The 17463-nt window shown below is 45.1% G+C and overlaps 1 protein-coding gene across 1 annotated transcript in view; it reads right to left on the reverse strand.

Annotated features, from left to right (window-relative positions):
- The window catches only part of LOC139464817 (ATP-binding cassette sub-family B member 6-like), a 36599-nt gene that overhangs the window by 12507 nt on the left and 6629 nt on the right, over window positions 1-17463 (reverse strand). Inside the window, exons 2-15 of the mRNA XM_071246334.1 lie at window positions 15648-16197; window positions 13019-13145; window positions 11384-11573; window positions 10837-10959; window positions 10443-10545; window positions 8942-9031; window positions 8537-8658; window positions 6982-7091; window positions 5869-5934; window positions 5135-5349; window positions 4160-4223; window positions 3474-3559; window positions 2773-2830; window positions 251-355 (exon numbers count right to left, since the gene is read on the reverse strand). Coding sequence (XP_071102435.1) covers window positions 251-355; window positions 2773-2830; window positions 3474-3559; window positions 4160-4223; window positions 5135-5349; window positions 5869-5934; window positions 6982-7091; window positions 8537-8658; window positions 8942-9031; window positions 10443-10545; window positions 10837-10959; window positions 11384-11573; window positions 13019-13145; window positions 15648-16141 — 1953 coding nt within the window. The 5' untranslated portion in view covers window positions 16142-16197. The remainder of the gene's footprint in view (window positions 1-250; window positions 356-2772; window positions 2831-3473; window positions 3560-4159; window positions 4224-5134; window positions 5350-5868; window positions 5935-6981; window positions 7092-8536; window positions 8659-8941; window positions 9032-10442; window positions 10546-10836; window positions 10960-11383; window positions 11574-13018; window positions 13146-15647; window positions 16198-17463) is intronic.

The following is a 17463-nucleotide window of genomic DNA, read 5'->3' on the forward strand; positions in this document are numbered from 1 at the left end:
TGGGATATATCCTGTCCATCTATAAACACATGTGAGTCTACCTGGGATACATCCTGTCATCTACAAACACATGTGAGTCTACCTGGGATACATCCTGTCCATCTATAAACACATGTGTGTCTACCTGGGATACATCCTGTCCATCTATAAACACATGTGAGTCTACCTGGGATATATCCTGTCCATCTATTAATACATGTGAGTCTACCTGGGATATATCCTGTCCATCTATAAACACATGTGAGTCTACCTGGGATATATCCTGTCCATCTATTAATACAGTTCCCTTGTTGACATCATAGAAGCGGAACAGCAGCCTGATCACTGTGCTCTTTCCACTTCCTGTGTGGCCCACCTGAACACAGACAGACAGACAGAGGCAGTGAGTGGGAGACTGGGTGGATGGGAAATGAATGAGTAGGTGAATTCGTGAGTGGGTGGATGGATGAATGGGTGGATGTGATTGAGTAGGTGGATGGGTGAGAGGGAGACTGGGTGGATGGGTGAGTGGGAGACTGGGTGGATGGGAAATGATTGAGTAGGTGGATTCGTGAGTGGGTGGATGGGATTGAGTAGGTGGGTGGGTGAGAGGGAGACTGGGTGGATGGGTGAGTGGGAGACTGGGTGGATGGGTGAGAGGGAGACTGGGTGGATGGGTGAGTGGGAGACTGGGTGGATTGTTGGATGGGTGAGTGAGTGGGAGAGTAGGTGGATGGGTGAATGAGTGGATGTGTCAGTTACTTGGTCCATATGTTTGTGAGTGGATGTGTCAGTGACTTGGTCCATATGTTTGTGAGTAGATCTATCAGTGACTTGGTCGATATGTTTGTGAGTGGATCTATCAGTGACTTGGTCCATATGTTTGTGAGTGGATATGTCAGTGACTTGGTCCATATGTTTGTGAGTAGATATGTCAGTGACTTGGTGGAAATGTTTGTGAGTGGATGTGTCAGTGACTTGGTGGATATGTTTGTGAGTGGATATGTCAGTGACTTGGTCCATATGTTTGTGAGTGGATATGTCAGTGACTTGGTCCATATGTTTGTGAGTGGATATGTCAGTGACTTGGTTGAAATGTTTGTGAGTGGATGTGTCAGTGACTTGGTGGATATGTTTGTGAGTGGATATGTCAGTGACTTGGTTGATATGTTTGTGAGTGGATGTGTCAGTGACTTGGTCCATATGTTTGTGAGTGGATATGTCAGTGACTTGGTGGATATGTTTGTGAGTGGATGTGTCAGTGACTTGGTTGATGTGTTTGTGAGAGGATATGTCAGTGACTTGGTGGATATGTTTGTGAGTGGATGTGTCAGTGACTTGGTCGATGTTTGTTAGTGGGTGTGTCAGTGACTTGGTCGATGTTTGTTAGTGGATATGTCAGTGACTTGGTCCATATGTTTGTGAGTGGATGTGTCAGTGACTTGGTCTATATGTTTGTGAGTGGATCTATCAGTGACTTGGTCCATATGTTTGTGAGTGGATGTGTCAGTGACTTGGTGGATATGTTTGTGAGTGGATGTGTCAGTGACTTGGTGGATATGTTTGTGAGTGGATCTGTCAGTGACTTGGTCCATATGTTTGTGAGTGGATCTATCAGTGACTTGGTCCATATTTTTGTGAGTGGATCTGTCAGTGACTTGGTCGATATGTTTGTGAGTGGATCTGTCAGTGACTTGGTCCATATGTTTGTGAGTGGATGTGTCAGTGACTTGGTCCATATGTTTGTGAGTGGATATGTCAGTGACTTGGTGGATATGTTTGTGAGTGGATATGTCAGTGACTTGGTGGATATGTTTGTGAGTGGATGTGTCAGTGACTTGGTTGATGTGTTTGTGAGAGGATATGTCAGTGACTTGGTGGATATGTTTGTGAGTGGATGTGTCAGTGACTTGGTGGATATGTTTGTTAGTGGGTGTGTCAGTGACTTGGTCGATGTTTGTTTGTGGATATGTCAGTGACTTGGTTGATATGTTTGTGAGTGGATCTATCAGTGACTTGGTCCATATGTTTGTGAGTGGATCTGTCAGTGACTTGGTCGATATGTTTGTGAGTGGATCTATCAGTGACTTGGTCCATATGTTTGTGAGTGGATGTGTCAGTGTCTTGGTCAATATGTTTGTGAGTGGATGTGTCAGCGACTTGGTCGATATGTTTGTGAGAGGATGTGTCAGTGACTTGGTGGATATGTTTGTGAGTGGATGTGTCAGTGACTTGGTCGATATGTTTGTTAGTGGGTGTATCAGCGTCTTGGTCGATGTGTTCGTGAGTGGATCTGTCGGTGACTTTGTCGATGTGTTTGTGAGAGGATGTGTCAGTGACTTGGTCCATATGTTTGTGAGTGGATGTGTCAGTGACTTGGTTGATATGTTTGTGAGTGGATGTGTCAGTGACTTGGTCGATGTTTGTTAGTGGGTGTGTGAGAGGATGGATTGTTATCATCTTCCCTATCATTGTTGGGACACTACAGACAAAATGAGGGAAAGGTATGGTGCACTTTTATCAGAATTCTTAGTTGAGGATGATTTATCAACTCAATGAACTTGAACATTTTTCGAACAATCATCGAAGCATGCAATGTTTTGACATGTCTCGCTTCTTCAAAAATTACTTTCAGTCAGGTGAGCAAAAAACAAATTTCCTTTAAAATCTTGAAATTACATGAAGATAGATTTGTTTTTTGATTGTTTACTTTAACACTATATTGGGTAGAGATTAGCATTTCTGGCAAAATTAATAAGTTTCAAGAAGTTGGTATCTGCAGTCCACACTCACCAAGGCAAATGTCTGTCCGGGCGGCACAGTGAAACTGATGTTTTTCAGTATCTGCTTCCTGACATGGCAAACACAAAAATGGGTAACATTTAGGAGAGAAATTGTAAATTTCTGATTTTTAAAAGGGGAACAATAGTCACATACTACAGGGTCGACAACGGAGATACACAAAGTGAACAGATGCAAATTAGGGAGGGAATGACTTGTACTTTGTAGGTAGGTTTGTTTGTTTGTTTGTTTGTTTGTTCAGTGCCACACTCAGCAATATTCCAGCTATATGATGGCGGTCTATATATGATCAAGTCTGGACCAGACAATCCAGTGATTGACATCATGAGCATCGATCTACGTGATTGGGATACAATGACATGCATCAAACCAAGTCAGCAAGTCTGACCGCCCGATCCCATTAGTCGCCTCTCACGACAAGCATGGTCTTACGGAAAGCATGGATTGCTGAAGACAAATTCTACCCAGGATCTTCACAGGGAGTACTATGTAGGTAGTAATATTTCACATCTATATATCGTTATGAAGCAAATATCTATGTCAGGTGGTTGAGAGCAAGACACACATTTACTCTGGAATCCCTAAGGGGAAGACAAGCAGGCGGAACATTAGTGACCATTAGAGGTCAAATAAATCTGCTTCAGTGTTCCGCAACCAGCAGCAAAGAAAGTGATGGTTTAGGGGAGACATACGCAGGGTCATAGTGGAAGCTGACATCACGGAACTCGATCTGTCCTTCCTTCAGCACAAGATCCGGGGCACCAGGGGTGTCGGTGACCTGGAGGGGGAAACAACAATAGCAGTACAGGATGGCTCCATCTAGTTGCAACAAGGTTTATTCAACAGATAGTGAGTGAGTGAGTATGGTTTTAAGCCGCTTTTAGCAATATTCCAGCAATATCGGGGCGGGGGACACCAGAAATGGGCTTCACACATTGTACCCATGTCGGCAATCGAACCCGGGTCTTCGGCGTGACGAGCGAACGCTTTAACCACTAGGCTACCCGACCGCCCCTATTCAACAGATAGGCAAACTGTGTTTTCTTTGTAAATGATGTAGAGCTACGTAACCTGTAGTTTTGATACTGTAGTAGGTGACATGTCCATCAAATCAGCTGTTTAATCAGAGCCATTCCCACATCTTATTAAGACAGTTGATCAATCAATTGCACAGCAATATTCAAGCTATGATGGTGGCCTGCTCAGACGATCTGGGTTGATATGGTGAACAATGATCCATGAGGTCAGGTTGCGGTGACACGCAATCAGTCAAATCATCCAGCCTGACCACTGTTCCATTTAGTCCCTCATGGACCAGCATACTAGTCCCCCAGAATGTCCACCACTAAACTTCAATCTAATCTGCAGGAACACTTACCTCACAGTCTTCGTCAAGAAGCTCGAACATGTTCTCCATATCAATAAATGCCTGCTGGATCATTCTGAAACAGTGTAGATGGAGGGGTGTAAGTAGGAGGTTATTAACCACGTACCTCAAGTGTAGCTAATCCTACAGTCCAATCAAAAATAAGTGTAGCTAATCCTACAGTCCAATCACAATCAAGTGTAGCTAATCAAACAGACCAATCACAATCAAGCGTAGCAATGCTACTGACCAGTCACAATCAAGTGTAGCTCATGCTACTGACCAATCACAATCAAGAGTAGCTAATCCTTTGGACTAATCACAATCAAGTGTAGCCAATCATACAGACCAATCACAATCAAGTATAGCTAAACCTACAGACCAATCACAATCAAGTGTAGCCAATCAAACAGACCATTCATGATCATGTTAGTTAATCCTACAGTCCAATCACAATCAAGTACAGCTAATCCTACAGTCCAATCACAATCAAGTGTAGCTATGCTACTGACCAATCACAATCAAGTGTAGCTAATCCTTTGGACTAATCACAATCAAGTGTAGCCAATCATACAGACCAATCACAGTCAAGTATAGCTAAACCTACAGACCAATCACAATCAAGTGTAGCTATGCTACTGACCAATCACAATCAAGTGTAGCTAATGCTACTGACCAATCACAATCGAGTGTAGCCAATCATACAGATCAATCACAATCAAGTGTAGCTAATCAAACAGTTCAATCTCAATCAAGAGTAGCTAATCCTACAGACCAATCACAATCAATTATTTACAGATCCATTTTTCATTAAAACAATTAACGCAAATATTCCAACCATATAAAGCAATTGTGTAAAGTGTGCCCATGAGAGGCAACAGCAAACAACATCGACTTAGACGACTGGGCCACCACTACCCCTCTCCCCACTCTCCTATGTACAGTCCAATGACACATGGAAGACACATGCAAACACTCCACCCGTACCTGTAGTACGTCCCCAGCCAGTTGAGGGGAGCATACAGCTGTGCGATGTAGGTGCCAAACAGCACATAGTCTCCCACCGTTAACTGGAGGGAGCTGAGACCGTGCACGACGGCGTAGGCACACAGCAACGACCCTGTCAGAGTGCCGATGTTCACAATGAAGTTCTGCCCCAGGTTGAGGAGATTGAGGCTTGCCGTGGACTTCCACTCAGCTGACTAGAAACACAGAAGCTGAAGCTGCAGCAGGTGCTTGTGATGTCCGATTAATGGACATCTACATATGGGAAGAAACAATGTACATGCAGTAGTCGGGAGCTACATCATAATAGTCGGGGATAGAAATATTGTTTTTGTCCAGCATGCCATAGTGCACTTATTAAGATGGTGAGGAGGGACTTTTGGATTTAAAGTGTGCCAACAAGAAATATTCTTGATTCTTCAAACTCGGTTATGTCATTTCACCATGAGCTAGATAATGTACAACGAGTGCCGTCATCCCTTTCATTGACAGTGATAATATCCTTTATAATTTCTGAATCCAAAGCAAGTTCATTTGTTCCTTTTCCATACATTTGTCCAGTTTACTTGTGCAGATGTACATTTACCACCGGTTTCACAACATAAACAAACATAAAAAGGGTTGCCAGGAAATTCTAGATATATCCTTCAGGCACCAGGAACATTACTGATCAAGGCATATTGAAGCACAAATGTTTAACCCTGACCTTGACTCACCTGAAAAGCTTTGATGGCCGTATCGTATCTTCCTGTTTCAAAGTCTGAAGCTCCGTAGTACTTTACCTGCAACCAATCACAGATCTTCTCAAATCTTCTTGATAGGCATTTAGAAGTTGGAGTACTTTGTAGAATAGAATTTATGGATGAACAACTTCTTTATTACAATTAAGAGCGACGTTTCGGTGTAGGTTCTAACACCGTCACAAGTGAGATCCATCACTGGCGATATACATCACTGGCGACATCCATCACAGGCGACATCCATCACTGGCGACATCCATCACTGGCGACATCCATCACTGGCGACATCCATCACTGGCGATATGGATCACTGGTGACATACATCACTGGCGACATACATCACTGGTGACATACATCACTGGTGACATCCATCACTGGCGACATCCATCACTGGCGACATACATCACTGGTGACATACATCACTGGCGACATACATCACTGGTGACATACATCACTGGTGACATCCATCACTGGCGACATCCATCACTGGTGACATACATCACTGGCAACATCCATCACTGGCGACATCCATCACTGGCGACACATACATCACTGGTGACATACATCACTGGTGACAAACATCACTGGCGATATGCATCACTGGTGACATACATCACTGGCGACATACATCACTGGCGACATACATCACTGGCGACATCCATCACTGGTGACATATATCACTGGTGACATCCACCACTGGCTACATACTTCACTGGCGACATACATCACTGGTGACATACATCACTGGTGACATCCACTACTGGCTACATACTTTACTGGCGACATCCATCACTGGCGACATCCATCACTGGCGACATACATCACTGGCGACATCCATCACTGGCGACATACTTCACTGGCGACATCCATCACTGGTGACATACATCACTGGTGACATCCACCACTGGCTACATACTTCACTGGCGACATCCATCACTGGCGACATCCATCACTGGCGACATACATCACTGGCGACATACATCACTGGTGACATACATCACTGGCGACATCCACCACTGGTGACATCCATCACTGGCGACATCCATCACTGCGCCCAACATCTGAGATCTGACAAGATTATCAACTTACAGTTTCAAAGTTTAGCAGCGAGTCTACAGCCTTGCCATTGGCTTCATTGTCCAGCTTGTTCGTGAGACGGCGGTACTTGGTCCTCCATTCAGTTATGAGGATGGTGTATGCTAGGAAAGAAGGTAGAAACATTAGTTCAGACATGACTGTCTACAGGCCGGCATATTGCCGGCATATTGCTGGGTGCAACAAACAGCCACTCACTCTTTGACCAATATTGTATGAGTGGCGACAACTACCGGTACAGCAGGACATGCTTACCCGGTTGTGAACACCTGGTGTCACAACTGATTTTTAGTGATCCATTCATATAAGTTTCATCCATATTTTGTCATTTATGCCTAATGGATTGAGACAGATAATCAAGCCTGTTTATTCTCTGTCATTGACATCTTATATCAAAAGACATTCTGCTGCATCGAACAGGAAGTAGATGGTGCTGTAAACTTCTTTAGATTACTTATTGACCGAGTATTATTTTCTGCCACTTTTAGCATGTTTAGCAATGTTCAAGTCACATCATGGCCCAGGACATCAAGATGGGGCCATGGGTATTTGGTGTCCTGGCCAACGCCCTTACATTGTCCATACTACCCAGCTTTACATACACTAGATTCCCCCATCGCTGAGGACGCTGTTTCTAAATTATCGAATCAAACCATGATGTGGTTTCACCAAGAGGAAAGCCAGCGATGCTTGTTCGCTTGTTTGTTGTTAAATGCCGCACTCAGCAATATTCCAGCTATATGATAGTGGTCCGTAAATAATCAAGTCAGGGCCAGACAATCCAGTGATTGACATCATAAGCATCTATCTGTGCAATTGGGATACGAAGACATGCACCAACTAAGTCACCAAGCCTGATCTTCCGATCCCGTTAGTGGCATTTATGGGTTGCCGAAGATCAATTTTAAAAGGCCGTTCACGTTCATAAGCCAGTGATTACAATCCTCAAATAGCGTATTTCTCATGCAATGTGTCATAGCCTTGACAATCATTTACTCTACACACTGCTTCAATACTGAGGCGATGCTAGGGTTCACATAAACTTCCTGCATGGAGTAGGGCTCACATGTCTTCTGTGATACTCAAGTAATGAGTTCGTTTAAGAAAATAACTATCAGAGGTATGCACCCTTGGGTGATGGGAGAACTTTGTGTGTACAAACCCTGATGATGACACCTCTACCACTAGGCATTCCCATTTCCATGAATAATGCATAAACCATATCCTTCAACATACCATCACAGATTATTGGATGGCCCTGGGTGGCCCAGTCGACCAAGCGCTTCTATTCACTGTGCAGAGCAGCAACTCTTTGGCACGCTAGAAACCTATGATTGTGATGATTGTGGGTTTGCCCTGATTGACCCCGATTATGTTTCTGGGTCCGTGAAACGAAAAATAAAAAATGTGTGGCCTAACTGGAATACTGTTAAAAGCAGCATTAAACCCAATTTACTCACTCACTCACAGAGTATTGTAAATATGAGAAATGAGTAGTATTGAATGTCGTTTTTCACAACACACGTTTGCATATGACAGACACACTCACTTAGATACAGGGCCATACACAGGAACACAATGACTCCAAAGATGTAGTTGAAGGCTGTGATGAAGTACACAATAGCTATGACGATGTCTGCGATGGTGGGGACGATGTTGAAGAGGAGGTAGCTGCAACAAGAAGTATGACATCACCAATCTCAATGGTACCGAGGTGGACCCGGGATATATATGTGTGTAGAGGGAGGGCGGCATCATTTTCTTTACTGGAGTGGGAGGTGGTCTAAATAAGGCAGTTTGACAGGGTTGGCAGTGGGTATATTTTGGACCTCAACTTTTCTATTTTCAAGCACCATATCGGTTGCTAATCCCTACTGTGACATTATGAATCATCACAGCTGATGTTTCAGGCTTCCTGTCAATGATGCTGTGACACAGGATGTGGACATCCTACCTGAGCAGGCTGTTGATGCTGTTGGTGCCTCGGTCCACCACTCGCAGAACCTCCCCGGTCTTCCGCTGCAGATGCCATCGCAGGGACAGTCTGCGGTACAGGGAGTCATGTTAGAAGATAGTCTCTCATCTCACAAATATCACTATGTAACACAGGGCCTCAGATAATTATACATGACAATGAGCCACACGTTATCATTTTACTTTGGGTATTGAGAGTTTTCTTTGTGAATTCTATAGTTTTACTTCATTGCATACAGTCTATTGTGTATTTTTAAACCATCGTGTGAACTGTCTTCCAAAATAATTCTGCCAAAAAACTTTGTTTCACGTGACTTCTGGTTTACAAATGTCCAGTGCTGCCGCACTGATGGAGGGGGAGTTACTGATGGAGGGGGGCTTACTGACGGAGGGGGACTTACTGATGGAGGGGGGCTTACTGATGGAGGGGGACTTACTAATGGATGGGGACTCACTGATGGAGGGGGAGTTACTGATGGAGGGGGAGTTACTGATGGAGGGGGAGTTACTGATGGAGGGGGACTCACTGATGGAGGGGGACTTACTGATGGAGGGGGAGTTACTGATGGAGGGGGGCTTACTGATGGAGGGGGAGTTACTGATGGAGGGGGGCTTACTGATGGAGGGGGAGTTACTGATGGAGGGGGACTTACTGATGGAGGGGGAGTTACTGATGGAGGGCGAGTTACTGATGGAGGGCGAGTTACTGATGGAGGGGGAGTTACTGATGGAGGGGGGCTTACTGATGGAGGAGACTTACTGATGGAGGGGGAGTTACTGATGGAGGGGGACTTACTGATGGAGGGGAGTTACTGATGGAGGGGGACTTACTGATGGAGGGGGGCTTACTGATGGAGGGGGGCTTACTGATGGAGGGGACTTACTGATGGAGGGGGAGTTACTGATGGAGGGGGACTTACTGATGGAGGGGGGCTTACTGATGGAGGGGAGTTACTGATGGAGGGGGACTTACTGATGGAGGGGGAGTTACTGATGGAGGGGGGCTTACTGATGGAGGGGACTTACTGATGGAGGGGGAGTTACTGATGGAGGGGGACTTACTGATGGAGGGGAGTTACTGATGGAGGGGGACTTACTGATGGAGGGGGGCTTACTGATGGAGGGGGGCTTACTGATGGAGGGGACTTACTGATGGAGGGGGAGTTACTGATGGAGGGGGACTTACTGATGGAGGGGACTTACTGATGGAGGGGGGCTTACTGATGGAGGGGGGCTTACTGATGGAGGGGACTTACTGATGGAGGGGACTTACTGATGGAGGGGGGCTTACTGATGGAGGGGGGCTTACTGATGGAGGGGACTTACTGATGGAGGGGACTTACTGATGGAGGGGACTTACTGATGGAGGGGGGCTTACTGATGGAGGGGGCTTACTGATGGAGGGGACTTACTGATGGAGGGGGACTTACTGATGGAGGGGACTTACTGATGGAGGGGGAGTTACTGATAGAGGGACTTACTGATGGAGGTGGTTGAAGAGCTTGACCTGGACTCTCCGTGTGGTGAACTGTTGTACCTTTATCCACAGGAACGATCTAATGTTGTTGAGTAGCCCCGAGGTTCCTACAATTTAACAACAAAGTTGAAGGGAGACATATCGATGAACAGCGTACGTCAGTCACATCATTTTGATAACTACCATAACACTACATGGACATTAACCAGTTCAGTCACACACAATTTAATAACATGTAATCTATCATTCAATGAAGCCTTCCTACCTACACATGACCACGTCAGGAATCAAACCCCGAAATTCAGCAACATAAAGCAAGAACTGAACCGCTAGGCCACCTCACTGCCAGCGCCTGCCACTGGGTATTGTCAGCTAGTTGTGTGCTGCTAGCATCTCACCTGCTCCTCCCCCTCGCAGGAAACTGAGTCCCACAGACACCAGGATGTAGTCCCACCGGAAGCTCAAGGTTGGAGCAGTCAAGTCGTCGCCACTAGTTTCTTTGCTTGGGGTCAAGCTGTTTACTGTTAGCAAAAAAAAGCTCTTTTTTAAATTATTTAGTTTAATCAACTTGGTTGTAATTTTAGGGTTGAACATAGTCGAACTTTATCTTCAATCTCTGGGATATTACTATAGGTAGGAATGATTCAAAACAACGTGTATGTCTGTGTTTCAGTATGACTGTTATACTGGGAACGTGGTCTTCCTGATTTCTTTCAGACCGAAATTCTTCAAGGAATGTACTGATAATAACATAGCAGCATTCAGCATTTGGTCCTAGGGTCCTGCGTTGCTGCTATATATTGAATATCAGCCTCCAAGACTTTAATTCATAACAATAGGCTTATGACAAGGACAAGGATTGAATAAAAAACTGCACAAGATATTAAAAACCGATTATGTTTTGATCGCAATGGGGAAAAAGATAGTCCAAAATGGTAGACTCACTGATCAGTTTGCTGTAGATCGGGACAAACACATTGATGACTCGTCCCGCTGCCAGGATGATCAGGCACATCAACACCGTCAGCTGCAGCAGGACGTTGCCCTTCGGCCAGCAATACGGGATCATCATCCGCAGCTTCTGCATGATGTTGCTCCATGTGGACGTGGACTGACCACCCACACCACCACCAGACTGGACACACACGGCAATGAAAGACAGATTTTAATGATGATGATGATGATGATGATGATGATAAAAGGCTATTTATACATGCTCAAAGCACTATAATTACTCCGGTCACTGGATCAATGTGCAATGTGAGTGTGTGTGTGATTTGTGACTCTTGTACTAGTCCGGACTAATGCCGATTTATGGTGCTAGCACACTGAGATACCATGTCGCAGTTTAACATGAATACCCCACTCAGACACAGTATACTGACTCCGAGCCGACCAGTCCTTGTTTTAGCCCCTTTATGTCGAGCGCCAGACAGGGTAACAACCATCTTTAACGTCTTTTGGTATGACGCGGCCGGGGATCGAACCCCGGACTTTCCACTCTCTGGGCAGCGCTCTACCACTAGACCACAGAGAGCTCCCCGGGGCAACCCAAGATGCCTCTTATAACCATGAAAACTTTCTTAAAAACGATAGTAGCTAAGTTCCAAATATTTATCAAGGATTTTGAACTTGGTGCCAGTTTTGTTTGTTTGTTTGTTTGTTAAACGCTGCACTCAGCAATATTCCAGCTTTATGACAGGGGTCTGTAAATAGTCTAGTCTGTACTACACAATCCAGTGATTGACATCATGAGCATAGATCTATGCAATTGGGATACGATGACATGCATGTTAGTTGCCTGTTACCATGGTTACAACAAGCATTGTCAGCTCTTACAGCAAGCCTAACTGCATATACTATTTGCCAAAAACTACTATTTACAGATGAATTTAATTATTGCATTCAAATACTATTGTACAACTGTGGATGATAGCCTTTTTCCTCTATACAGATCCTGGGGATTTTGGGAATCACAGCAGTAGAAATTAGCCTACAGGTGTGCTTCAATCTCATTGAAATCAGCACTTGTACATTGATAGGAACCTCAGTGCTCGCAGGGACTAAGACAACTAGCCACCCAGAGCCCTCATACCCCCGGTAATCTAAATGAAGGATGCATGAGTTTATTGAACCAATTATATGTCAACTTTCTAAAACAATTTTTTTACCACATTCATTCGAAACTTTGACCTAAATTAACATATTCCTTCAATTGTACACACGTTTTGGTGTAGATGCAATGGCGCTCAGAGAAATATCCATAACATACATAGTACAGCCTTTATTAGTTACCACTTGGAACTGCTCATTTAGGCTCATTTTTTAGATACTAACATCAGCTATGCTGCTCAGAAAACTTTACTCTGTCATACCAAAACTTCAGAAGACTTGATGCTGATTGGCAACTAGGAAAGTGTCCCTGAAACAAGCTACAGTGGAAGCTTGGCAGATCTTAGCACAGAGAGGTATCGTATCAGAATTAAAGATCTTTATCGTGTTAATCCACCCAACAAATGGATATATAATAACTAGATTTCTCAATTAAAAGCGACATGACATGGTTCAGCAACATCTCACCATATCATTGACCAGGATGTCGTACTTCATGTGGGAGAGTCCTGGAGCCTTCAGCCCCATAATGAACAGCGCGAGAGTGAAGACGTAACGCACCACCCAGAAACCAAACTCCAAGTGGTTCTCCACGCTGGAACACAAGAGGTCATTGGAGTGAGTACTGTATAACCCCACACTTAGTAATATTTCAGTAATGCTACTGGAATGAAATGGGCTTCATACATTGTACCCATGTAGGGTGTGAGGTGAGGTGAAATGGGGTTTAACGTTGCGTCCAAGATTATTGCACTTATATAGCGACATGCATGCACGTGTATATGTGTGTGTGTGGCTGCTTGTACTAGTCCGGACTGATGCCGATTTATAGTGCTAGCACACTGAGATACCATGCCGCAGTTTAACATGAATACCTCACTCAGACACAGTATACTGACTCCGAGCCGACCAGTCCTTGTTTTAGCCCCTTAATGCCGAGCGCCAGACAGGGTAACAACAAGTACCATCTTTTAACGTCTTTTGGTATGACGCGGCCGGGGATCGAACCCCGCACCTTCCGCTCTCCGAGCGGACGCTCTACCATTAGACCACGGAGGCGGCCTACCCATGTAGGGAATCAAACGTAAGCTATTGGCATCACGAGCAAATGTTCTTACCATAGCTAACTCCAACCTTAATTGTAACATATGCACAACTGCTTCAAACTATCCGGTCACATTCACCCATCCGTGTACCACAACTACTCACCCATCCATGTACACCACTACTCACCCATCCGTGTACCACCACTACTCACCCATCCATGTACAACAACTACTCGCCCATCCATGTACCACAACTACTCACCCACCCATGTACCACCATTACTCACCCATCCATGTACCACCACTACTCACCCATCCATGTACACCACTACTCACCCATCCATGTACCACCACTACTCACCCATTCATGTACCACCACTACTCACCCATCGATGTACCACAACTACTCACCCATGTACCACCACTACTCACCCATCCATGTACCACCACTACTCACCCATGTACCACAACTACTCACCCATGTACCACCACTACTCACCCATCCATGTACACCACTACTCACCCATCCATGTACCACCACTACTCACCCATCCATGTACCACCACTACTCACCCATCGATGTACCACAACTACTCACCCATGTACCACCACTACTCACCCATCCATGTACACCACTACTCACCCATCCATGTACCACCACTACTCACCCATGTACCACCACTACTCACCCATCCATGTACCACCACTACTCACCCATGTACCACAACTACTCACCCATGTACCACCACTACTCACCCATCCATGTACCACCACTACTCACCCATCCATGTACCACCACTACTCACCCATCCATGTACCACCACTACTCACCCATGTACCACCACTACTCACCCATCCATGTACCACCACTACTCACCCATGTACCACCACTACTCACCCATGTACCACAACTACTCACCCATGTACCACCACTACTCACCCATCCATGTACACCACTACTCACCCATCCATGTACAACAACTACTCGCCCATCCATGTACCACAACTACTCACCCACCCATGTACCACCATTACTCACCCATCCATGTACCACAACTACTCACCCATCCATGTACACCACTACTCACCCATCCATGTACCACCACTACTCACCCATTCATGTACCACCACTACTCACCCATCCATGTACCACCACTACTCACCCATGTACCACCACTACTCACCCATCCATGTACCACCACTACTCACCCATGTACCACCACTACTCACCCATGTACCACCACTACTCACCCATCCATGTACACCACTACTCACCCATCCATGTACCACCACTACTCACCCATCCATGTACCACCACTACTCACCCATCGATGTACCACAACTACTCACCCATGTACCACCACTACTCACCCATCCATGTACACCACTACTCACCCATCCATGTACCACCACTACTCACCCATGTACCACCACTACTCACCCATCCATGTACCACCACTACTCACCCATGTACCACAACTACTCACCCATGTACCACCACTACTCACCCATCCATGTACCACCACTACTCACCCATGTACCACCACTACTCACCCATCCATGTACCACCACTACTCACCCATGTACCACCACTACTCACCCATGTACCACAACTACTCACCCATGTACCACCACTACTCACCCATCCATGTACACCACTACTCACCCATCCATGTACCACCACTACTCACCCATCCATGTACCACCACTACTCACCCATCCATGTACCACCACTACTCACCCATCCATGTACCACAACTACTCACCCACCCATGTACCACCATTACTCACCCATCCATGTACCACCACTACTCACCCATGTACCACCACTACTCACCCATGTACACCACTACTCACCCATCCATGTACCACCACTACTCACCCATCCATGTACACCACTACTCACCCATCCATGTACCACCACTACTCACCCATCCATGTACCACCACTACTCACCCATCCATGTACCACAACTACTCACCCATCCATGTACACCACTACTCACCCATCCATGTACCACCACTACTCACCCATGTACCACCACTACTCACCTATCCATGTACCACCACCATTTGTGACTCCACCATGAGACAAAAGCAAGGTTCTCCCTGACAAACGCCAAACACCAGAACAGGAGCAACACCAGCCCATGGCCCCTCGTTGGTATCGATGGCAAAGCGTAGTTCCTCTCCAGACTCATCAGTCTAAGGGAGATAATCCATGCAACCAACAGTAGCATCGCTGTCAGAATCTCGTAGCCATACAACTGCTGACCAAGGGAGGTGTCCTGCACAATCATGTGTAGCAGAGTCTCACTAGCCATGAGGACTGTGATAATGATTTGTACAATGTACCATCCTGACCAGGGAATGCGTCGAGGCTGGATGAGGGTGGCGTACCGCCCGTAGAAGAAACACTGAGTAAAACCACATATTACTATGATGACGAACAGAACACCAGCGGACATGGAGTCGAAGAAACATTGGTTAATCCCCTCGTCCACCCAGATGGACGTCCACAGCGTGTTGTTCTCACAGAGCAACATCTTGACTGGCGTCACACACAAGGAAGATAACGCTGGTAGATCGCTGGTCTATATATCTGGAAGTAGAACAACACATGACAGATGATCTTCACAAAAACTGATGAGATTTGACGTCAAGGCTGAGAGTGATCTCCCTTTGTACTTCAGTCCCAACAAACTCAATTTCTCGTTACAGGGTTAAAAAAAGACAAAGTATTGACCATGTACCACATTGAAGCGTCCTAAATACCCTCTAAATAGACTCCGGAATCCCGAGTACCAAAAGGAGGTTGACAGCTTCGTAAGTTGCACTGCCCCACACACTCACTCACACAACCAACCCACTTTTAGACCAATCTTGAAGTAGTTTTGATAAGCACATGCGCCTAACATGACCTAAACCGAAAATTCAAGTAACAGTCTGTATTTTCTTGTCTTTAATTCAGATCTCTTTAACAGGAAACAGAAACGAAGAAGGAGCACCTAATGTATTATACAAAAGGTTTTGTTTCATCAATGGTTTGAACATGTTCACAAATGCTTGATCTCAATATCATGAAATTGAGTCTTTCATTACCATATTAAACTTTTTAATCCAATTAAATTCAAGGAACTTCAAAATTTAGAATGGATTCTATCATGTCTATAGCATTTATCACATGGTTCAAATCCCTTTTTGAAAATTACATGTCGACCCCAATGAAATTAACAAAATAATATGTTAGTTCTATCAAAATACACAAGCATGATGAAATTCACACACCCATTCACCCACTCTCTGTGTCAAAAACTTATGAGGCTACATCATCAAACTTGACTCGAAGCATAATTTTCAGTGTAATATTATTGATAAATATTTCCGAGCTTACTAAACATAACTCAGGCTTCAGACCAATGGCTAAAGTCGCAGATTGCACTCTGCATGTTACTATAGTAACCACTAATACAGATTATTTACTGTCATCAACATTACCTGATTACAAGGCAAAACCAGTTCATTTGCTGTTTTACATATTCTAAAGACCATTGTGCTGTGTGTGCTGGGAACTGAGTTTATATGGTTAAACTTAAAATAGTGAGTGAGTAAGTTGGCTTTAACGCCACTTTAAATATTATTCCAGTTATCACATGCGTGTCAGCTCAAAGTGGGAGGAAAGCCCAAAGTGATGCAGGTCTCGGACGTTTACCACTTTTGTGAAACCCACGAGCACGACTATGGTGCTGACAAACCTAGAAACATAATTGGGGCGAACCGGAATTCGATCCCACAATCATAGGTTTCTGGTGTGCCCAAGGGACTCAACTGTGCACAGCGAATTGCGGTGCCTTTAGACAACTTGGCC

This window comes from Haliotis cracherodii, unplaced genomic scaffold (assembly GCF_022045235.1).
Source record: "Haliotis cracherodii isolate W230 unplaced genomic scaffold, xgHalCrac1.p SCAF_17, whole genome shotgun sequence".
In the NCBI taxonomy this organism is placed as follows: Eukaryota; Metazoa; Mollusca; class Gastropoda; order Lepetellida; family Haliotidae; genus Haliotis; species Haliotis cracherodii.